Source organism: Lucilia sericata, unplaced genomic scaffold, assembly GCF_015586225.1.
Source record: "Lucilia sericata isolate MDLA Ls3-8-SP2 unplaced genomic scaffold, ASM1558622v1 Contig000529F_arrow, whole genome shotgun sequence".
Taxonomy (NCBI): Eukaryota; Metazoa; Arthropoda; class Insecta; order Diptera; family Calliphoridae; genus Lucilia; species Lucilia sericata.
The window spans coordinates 266584-276246 of record NW_023994541.1 but is presented as its reverse complement, the minus strand read 5'-3'; the positions used below and the strand labels follow the sequence as shown (position 1 = coordinate 276246).

Below are 9663 nucleotides of genomic sequence, written 5' to 3'. Positions count from 1 at the left end.
CCGATTGGCACACACTCTAAGAAGTTTTCGTATAAAAATTTAATATTGTTCAGAAGTAAAACTAACACTTGCAAACAAAATAGATAGTAGTTTTTAAAATGATTGAGATGAATCCAAATCTGGATTCGGAATTTATGATCAGGTTTTAGAGAAATCGTGTTATAGTCATGTCAAGTTTGAAAAAACCTCGTTTTTGGTAATATTTGTGACGATACAACAGCGCAAAGACAACTTTATTTATAAAATCATCTGAAAGTCCCCTCTGTCGCCTTTAAAGTAAGTTCTTCTTCTTCTTTTAAAGGACATTTGAGAATTATAAGTGCACACAGATCGGCCGCCTTTTCTCAAACTAACTTTTTTCAATTATTTAAGTTTTTCAATACAAAAGTCGATTTTGGACGATTTCTCAATTTAACGGCAATTGCGAAGTTATTAAATTTTGAACATTCTTGGAATTTCTTATGTAAAAACATTTTTTCTTTAGAATATTAGTGATCATTCAAAGATTTTTGATCGGATATAAGTGATCACAGATCGTGTTCCCTTTGTCTATTAAAAGCTTTTTTAAAAAATATGTATAAATAATTACCGTGAAATACGCAATCTCGTAATTTGAGATGATAGCACTCAATATCAAACAAGAAATACCGTACATTTTAGCTTAATTTCGAATTTTGAATATATTTCAAAAGAAAAATTTTTTGGAGACACAATAAAAAGCAGTTTTGTTTTAAGGTTTTCGCTAGTTTATTTAAGAATCTAAGTTTTATATATTCGTATGTAATAATTCATAATTGAGATTATATTGTAAATAGTCAAATGTTTGTTTCATTCTGTTTTTGTTCATTCATCCTGCCAGGCAAGTTAATTATAAAGTTACAAACGTAATACATAATAATTCAACTTGAATTATAGTTAATACTAGATTCATTTAATATAAGCAATAAAAAATGTACTTAACTTAAATGATGTCCAAATCAGAGAGATAGGAGGCATCATATATCATAATTACAATAAAGTGGGTAAATAATATTAACAAATACATGTAAATAATAAAACATATAAATACAGTTACTTCATGATGGCTTTGCTGCTGGTCATGATGGAGATGATGACAATATTTTGCATAATATTGACTCGACTATTTGGCTTGTTCGGAATCACTGGAATTAACAATTGGTGGTGAAGAGCGACCATCAGACTGTATCTGATGTTGATTAACTAAACGTTGACGTTCCAAATACATGGATACTTTAATATTGCGTACTTGATGATTGTTTATCAACTTCAAGAGGGCAATAACACCAATGCCCACATTAATGGCAAAAGCACCCCAGGCACCAAACTTTGAATAAAAGCAAAATTATTATTACATTTATATACGTAGCTAACAATAGGAAACTTACCTGAGCGGTACCCATTTCAATGTAAAAACCAGAAGTATCAATATTATCCGTATTGCCATGTATAATATTTTGCCCAGCTGTTATTTCACATGTGGGAAAACGTTCAGTCATGCCATCACACCAAACTATAAATCCCAACGTAATCATTATAGAGGAAATAATGGACATGGCCAACATCCATATGCTTAAGACAACATCTATGAATAGAGCCAAAAATCCTTCTTCATCCTTCATGCGGGCATAACGATAGATTTGTGCACAGGATATGATCAACATAAATATACCAGTTACTAAAGGAAAGTTACAAAATCCCGATGAAGACCAGCTGGGATCAAACATACCATCTTCCTCACGCCATTTACCCGTTGTAAATAACAAACAGTGACCACTGTCCAAACACACATACACACAATCACAAGAAATTAGTCATTTATTGTTACAATTGTTTAATCAAATTGTATTTAATTCTTACCAAAAATCGTGTAAATTTATACTTAAGGGTACAATGATACAAAACGATAATATTCCCACTATAACGTGTCCGGTTATTTGGCTTAACATTAAAACATTAGCCAAAGCCATTTTTTAAATTATTTTTCTTGTTTAATTTTAATCAATTTACTATTTATTCTAATTTTACGCAGTTGCACAAAAAACACTTTCTTTTATTGTTGTATATTGCAAGGGAGAATCATAATAAAAAAATGCAAGAAGAGATAAAAAACCAACATCTGTGTGTAAAATGTCAGAATGAAAACAAAAACAAAAACACAAAGTTGTATTTACTATAAACACAAGGTTGCCAATTTAAAAAGTCAAAAATCAATATAATTATTCTCGAACTCGATATTCTTGAAATTGTGATAATATTGTAGACAGAAAATTCAAGGGTATAAACCCAGCTCCTAAAAACACTTTGTGTGCTCTCTTTTAAAGCCCTAATAGACTACACAAACGGCATGACAAACATACCAATATTTTACGTTTGTGCAAGCCTGTCGTCTAGTGTATGAGGGTGTTTCGTTTGTACAAATGCTTGTTGTTTGTTTGTACAAAAATTAAAAATTTTTTATTTTTACACAAACATATTGAATTTTTGTCAAACCATTTGTATGGTTTATAATCATTAACAAATTTTTCGAAAAATTTTCATTTCTAAAAAAAATTGACATCTGTATGTTTGAAAGTCCACAAAAACGTGAAAAAAATCGGTGTTTGTACGAGCAATGTTTGTGTAGTGTGTGTGCGAATGAAAAAAGTATGTTTGATAAGCCGCTTGTTTTTTATTATTTAGGTACAATTATAAAATTAAACCTTCTTCTACTAATCCATCTTTGAATTTGATTAGACGAGTTTCCGATTTTAAGATAATATTTGATAAGGAGATATAATTTTGCACATATTTTTCAATTTCCATTTGAGCTTTGCGTGTACCTTTAGTCAAAAAGTGCACGTATTTGGAATATAGGTATATGAGTAACAAAATTTTTTATTGAAACTACATATATATTATTTCAGATTTGAAACTTGAAAATATCATGATTAAACGATGTTCTAGAGCACTAAATATGATATTATGAATGAACTTCGTAAAAAGTGGTATTTTTTCAAGTTTTATGTTTAGTCTAGCAGTTTTTGTCGTCCTCCTTATTTATTCCATTTTGGGCACACTATCATTACATACATATGTTTCTTAAACGACGTGTATTTACTTCAGTTTTCATCACTTTAACGAATACGAGGGCACGTCGATTGGTAAAAAGGTTTAAAAAACAAAAACTTTCTTAAGATCTAGACAAATTGTGGAAGATACATTATCAAAATACGCGGAAATAAGGGCGAATTTTTGATTACTCACCAACAATTTTTTAAGAAATTTTAACTTTGGCTGCCCGTAGCGTTTATATGTATATAAAAACATCGAAATGGGGAAACTTATAAGCTAAAGTACAGTAAAATGAAATACAAATGTAGAAATCATCTTATTTAATTCCTACAAGAGGAAATACCTGTGGATATAAATCAGTTTCATTAAATTAAATATTTTTCTGAATTTAACCATAAAACAAGTTTTTAGAACTTAATTTTATCAATTGTAAATATAATTTTCTATGCGCTTAACATTTTTATATATTATAATTCGTTTATAACATTTGAAATGGCACAGAAAAACGCTAAAATACTTAAATTTAATTTTAGGACGAATAATCTTATGGCATACTCCGTTTTGAAAAGTTAGGTCAAAGTAAGGAGATATTGCAATTCGAAGTTTGAATTGTCTCTGAAGCCATTTTTGTTATCTTAATTTGTTGTTTATTTGTCGAAATTTAATTCTAAAATTGACTTTCGGCCATGACCATTCCATAAAAACATAATAAAAAAGTTAAAAATAACTTTTCATTATGGTTAGAGTTAAGTTTCAAAAAGTAAACTATAAATTTATTAATTTTAAAACAGCTTTTGAAGCCTTTACCTTAAGATGTAATAAAAATCGCTCCAGAGACAACGCCAACTTCAATCACTAATACAAAAACTTTCTAAAGTGTTTTGATAACACAAAATCGGTAAAAAAATTTTTGACAATGGATCGAATTATAGGCACTTTTATAGAAAAATATATATTAGCACCCAATGGGTTAAAATATAATATTACAGTAACTTCGAGGGACCAGGAAAATTTGTTCGTTAAAAGCAAAGACGGATTATTTTCCTATGATTTTATGACATAATTTTTAAGTTCGTTATAAAAAAGTAAAATAGTAAGAAATTGTACTTGAGGTACTGAAAAAGTAGTTCGTTATGTCCGAGAATTCGTTTAAATCGAGTTCGTTATACCAGATGTTTTTTGTATGAAAATAGTTACCAAAATGTTGGTACTTGAAAAATAGGTTGTAATAACCGAGAACTGTTCAGCAGATATTAAACCTTATATATAATGTTTTCGAACGCCTATAACTCCTTAATTCAGTGTTCAGTACTATCCATAGACAAATTTAAAAAATGGAGGCGTTTAGAGTTATTAAGGAATTCAAATATTCCACATATAGGGTGTAGTTACTGAAACAAATATGGCAACTTTATAATTCTAATATAACAAATATGACGTCACAAAACAGCTGACCCTCAATGTTTTGACATTAAACAGTTGTATGCAAATGTTTACGCCTTTTGAAGAGAAAAAATTACAAGAAATATTAAAATTAATATAAAATTAAAAAAAAATCACCTAATTAATAACTAATTTAAGAAAATGTTATCTCAATATATGGAAGAATTTGAACAGGTATAAAATAAATTAAAACTTCCAATAAAAAACAATAACAATTGCGGTTTACTAATAACATTCTTATAGGAACCTTTTGAGGTCAGTGAATTTGTGGAAAGATTAACTTGGCGCACCAACAACGAATGCGTCAACAGCAAAAAAACCGCCTCGGAAAATATTCTAGCAGCAGAAATCAAAGATTTCAATCCCACAGCCTTACATGATACCTTCATACAAACGATACAAGATTTAAAAATTCTGCAGGAAAAACAGCAGGCTAAATGTGAACGTCTGGAGGAATCGTTAAAAAAGGAACAAGAAGAACATGCTAAAAATATTGTAAAACTAAAGGAACGTCATCAATTGGCTTCGGATGTTTTCTGGCAATTGGATGAGAAAATCAATTCGGTGGCTGGTAAAATTATACATTTGGGAGAACAATTGGAAAATGTTAATACGCCACGTAGCCGTACAGTGGAGGCACAAAAATTACTTAATTATATGTCGGAATTTTTAATTAGTGGCCCCCTGGTTAATGATATCTTCACAGATCCCTCAAGACTCTATGAAGCGGCGGATGTTATACAAAAGTTATATGCTATAGCCCAAGATTTACCCTTGGAGAAATTTACTGAATCCAAAAGAAAAATCGAAAGAAAATATGATGAGGTTGAGCGAAGGTTAATTGAAGAGTTTGCTGCTGCTCAAAAGAATGAGGATATAGAGAAAATGAAAAAATTGGCACAAATATTGTCGCAATTTAAAGGTTATGCTCAGTGTATTGATGCCTACATAGAGCAGAGTCAAATGACTCCATATGGCGGTAAAGATATATTCATTGGCATTGTACCCATGTGTAAGCATCATTATGAGATTATAAAGAAAGTATTTGCCAATCCACAACAGGTTATGACCAAATTTATTTTAAATATTTATCAATTGAAATTACATCAATATGCCATGACCAAATTGGACGACAAAAGGGATGAGGAGAAATATTTAAAGACCTTATATGAGTTGTATTCACGGTGAGTTTTAGAGCAATGTGTAAAAATTATTTATTGCTAATACACTTATTTCTTTAGTACCCTTAAACTGTCTTCGGAATTACAACACTACATGTCCGCCATGGATGATGATTTGCTAAATAAACTAACCCAGCAAATTTTTCAAAAACATTTGGCTAATTATGCAGAAATTGAATCGAAATTCCTACAAACTAAATGCTCTAATGAATTGGAAAAATTCTATGCTAGTAAGAATCATCAAAAGAAACCAACCGAACGTTTCCAGGAACTTAAGCGTGATGTGCAAGTACTTATACGCACCAAAGCCAATATAAATATAGCACAAGTTGAAGATTATGGTGGCGAAACATTTCTTTCCGAAGAATTGGCTATCAAAATGTTGCAAGAAGCTAATGCTGCTCTTAAACGTTGTCGTTTGTTATCGAGTGAATCGGAACTGCCAGGAAATATTGTTAAGTTGAATGATATTTTATTAAGATTCCTAATGCATGAGCATGCAAATTATGCTTTGGATTTGGGTTTAAATATAATACCCATTGCTGATACGGGTAGAACTTTTCCACAATTGTATTTCTTTGATGTGGTACAAAAAACCAATATTATAACACATCTATTGGAAGATCAGTGTAATACTTCGGTGGTGCCTTGTGTAATGTATGTGGTTGTGGTTGCTATGAAAAGAAATTTAATTTAATATTTATTTGCTTGTTTTGTGTGTCTTTTTCAGAAATACTCCGAAATATTCTGATTATTTGTTCAAGAAACGCATGATGATGGAACAAATTGAAAATAAACTTGATCAGGGCTTAGATCGTACCTTAAATGCGGTAATAGGCTGGGTTAAATTTTATCTACAAAATGAACAAAAGAAAACTGATTACAATAAACCAGATTCTGATTTTGACACTTTATCATCGGCAGTAAGTTAACACTATTATATTCTATTAACATTTAAACATATATATATAATTCTTCCAGGCCTGTTTACATGTCTGTCAAAATATTCAGCCCGTTATACAACAGATCAAAAAATGCATCGATGGTGAAAATCAAAAATTTATTTTAAACGAATTTGGCGTACGTTTACACCGCGTTATTTATGATCATTTACAAACGATGCAATTCAATACGGCTGGTGCCATGTGCGCCATTTGTGATGTCAATGAGTATCGCAAATGTATACGTGAGTTGGACAGTTCATTAGTAACCCAACTCTTTGATATTTTACATGCTTTGTGTAACTTATTACTGGTTAAACCAGAAAATCTATTAGAAGTTTGCACTGGTGAAACTTTGGTATGTTTTTTTACTAAATTGATTTACTTTTTTTGTTTTTAGTTTAAAAATTGCTTGTTTTTGATTCTTCTAGAATTATTTGGACAAATCGGTTGTACGTCAATTTATACAATTACGTGCTGATTTTCGTGATATAAAAAATACCAATAATTTGAAGGGTATTATCGAGTAAATGTATAAAATTGCAGTATTCCTAGAAGCGGAAATTTAAACGTAAAAAAGTCAAATTACTCATCGATAATATTTTATAATTTATTACTATTTTATAATTTCTTAATATGTTATACTACCTATTATTTAATAAAATATCTTTAATCTTTGGAAAAGAAAAACATTCCATTTAATGATTTAACAATAAAAACAAATGTTTCCTTTCAATTTTTGGTATGTTATTGATAATTGAAATTATTGATATCAATAATTTTGGACTGATTCAACACACATTATATAGAACGGTTATGGAGCGATATTGTCGCAAACAAAACTATTTCCTGGAAACCTTTAGATTGTTAATTCTCTTTTAAAACCAGTTTTTTTTAGTAATTTTATTTAAAATTGTCAAGATTGGAACAGAATTTGTGAAAAATAATGCCTCATCCTACTGTGCAAGGATTAGGATCAGCCTGTAGTAATGTCCGGTTTTACCGACCTATCTCTACTATTAAGATCCAGTTCCGAACCTTATCTGGTCAATTATCACAGTGTTCTGGTAACCAACACATCCATATTCCACTTCCAAGGTTCTTCTGCAGCTAGTTACTAAGCTAGAATGTAGCGTTGACATTCCTAAGCTTTAAGCGCTGCTTGACTTGCGATCCCCTAATAATGTGTGTGTTTATAAAATCCACGGCATTCCAGATCTCTAAGATCTCCGTCTAAAAGAGACTAAATTCGTCCGGAAGTCAACAAGAGAGTTTTATGTAGTTTTGGAAACACTATTGAGGGTGTAACTCAGAAGTCTATGGACGTATCTAAATGATCGGAAATACTTCAGAGATTCTACCAAAACCTCCCCCTACGTTCAGTAAACCTAGTGTGACCTACCCGCTGTGGTTTTATCAGAGCCCGATCAAAGAGTCCTTTGAGCCTTATTGAGCATTAGTGCATTCCTCATCGCTATACACCACACAATACAGCCATAGGCAATAATAGGCGTTACTACCGTCGTATAAAACTAAATCTAGTTTCCAATCTACATTATCTCCAATTATTAATGAAATTTCTTCACGTGTAGTAATCATTGAGACTGTTTTTATTTTTTTTAATAAATCCCCAAAGGTTGAGTTGATAATTCAAGAAACAAAACTATATAACTTTACCCCGAGTATTACTAACGACTCCCTGGTGTCCCCTATTTTAATATTATTAAAGGTACCCTCTCTATCCATAAACGCTACTAGATCTCTATGTTCCCAGTAATAATTCAGAACAAGCATGGAAAACTTAGTACTTCAGTACTTTATTCAGAACATTTTTATATCGAAATGGTACCTCCACAACATTTTCAGTACTTTTTCGAACTAATAAACAATAGACCAGTTTGTAGTCTATAGTCTAGTCTAGTCTATAGTCTAGTTTATAGTCTAGTTTATAGTCTAGTCAATAGTCTAGTCTATAGCCTAATCTATTGTATAGTTTATAGTGTAATCTATAGTTTAGTCTATGGTCTAGCCTACAGTTTAATCTATAGTCTATTCTATGGTCTAATCATATAGTTTAGTCCATAGTCAAATTCTATAGTTCACATCTATTGTATAGTCTATATTCTAGTTTATAGTATAGTCTAATAAGATTCTACTGTATATCTATAGTATAAGTCTATAGTCTAGTCTATGTCTAGTCTATAGTCTAGGTCTAAGTATAGTCTATAGTCTAGTTCTATTAGTCTAGTCTATAGTTCTAGTCTATAGTCTAGTTATAGTCTAGTCTATGGTCTAGTCTATAGTTAGTCTATAGTCTAGTTTTATGGTCTAGTCTATAGTCTAGTCTATAGTGCTAGTCTATAGGTTCTAGTCTATAGTCTAGTCATAGTCTAGTCATAGTCTAGTCTATAGTCTGTCTATAGTCTAGTCTATAGGCTAGTCTATAGGCTAGTCTATAGTCTAGTCTATAGTCTTAGTCTATAGTCTAGTCTATAGTCTAGTCTATAGTCTAGTCTATAGTCTAGTCTATAGTCTAGTCCTATAGTCTAGTCTATAGTCTAGTCTATAGTCTAGTCTATAGTCTAGTCTATAGTCTAGTCTATAGTCTAGTCTATAGTCTAGTCTATAGTCTAGTCTATAGTCTAGTCTAATCTAGTCTATAGTCTAGTCTATAGTCTAGTCTAAGTCTAGTCTATAGTCTAGTCTATAGTCTAGTCTATAGTCTAGTCTATAGTCTAGTCTATAGTCTAGTCTATAGTCTAGTCTATAGTCTAGTCTATAGTCTAGTCTATAGTCTAGTCTATAGTCTAGTCTATTAGTCTAGTCTATAGTCTAGTCTATGAGTCTAGTCTATAGTCTAGTCTATAGTCTAGCCTATAGTCTAGTCTATGTCTAGTCTATAATTCTAGTCTATAGTCTAGTCTATAGTCTAGTCTATAGTCTAGTCTATAGTTTAGTCTATAGTCTAGTCTATAGTCTAGCCTATAGTCTAGTCTATAGTCTAGCCTATAGTCTAGTCTATAGTC

General features: G+C 30.9%; 2 protein-coding genes and 1 long non-coding RNA gene across 3 annotated transcripts in view; 1 reads left to right on the top strand and 2 right to left on the bottom strand.

Annotated features, from left to right (window-relative positions):
* Positions 1 to 9663, bottom strand: part of LOC119605889 — a 75030-nt gene that overhangs the window by 1631 nt on the left and 63736 nt on the right. The gene's annotated exons all lie outside the window — the stretch shown is intronic.
* Positions 729 to 2138, bottom strand: LOC119605887 (transmembrane protein 179). The gene is made up of 3 exons (XM_037959226.1): positions 1879 to 2138; positions 1407 to 1794; positions 729 to 1345 (listed from the first exon to the last, which is right to left on the bottom strand). Exons 1-3 carry the CDS (start codon positions 1986 to 1988, stop codon positions 1142 to 1144), a joined length of 702 nt encoding a protein of 233 aa, XP_037815154.1. The 5' UTR covers positions 1989 to 2138; the 3' UTR covers positions 729 to 1141.
* LOC119605881 (exocyst complex component 5) lies at positions 4531 to 7327 on the top strand. Its single transcript, XM_037959213.1, has 6 exons — positions 4531 to 4689; positions 4759 to 5699; positions 5757 to 6353; positions 6427 to 6619; positions 6678 to 6995; positions 7069 to 7327. The coding sequence occupies exons 1-6, from the start codon at positions 4657 to 4659 to the stop codon at positions 7165 to 7167; spliced, it is 2181 nt and encodes a 726-aa protein (XP_037815141.1). The 5' UTR covers positions 4531 to 4656; the 3' UTR covers positions 7168 to 7327.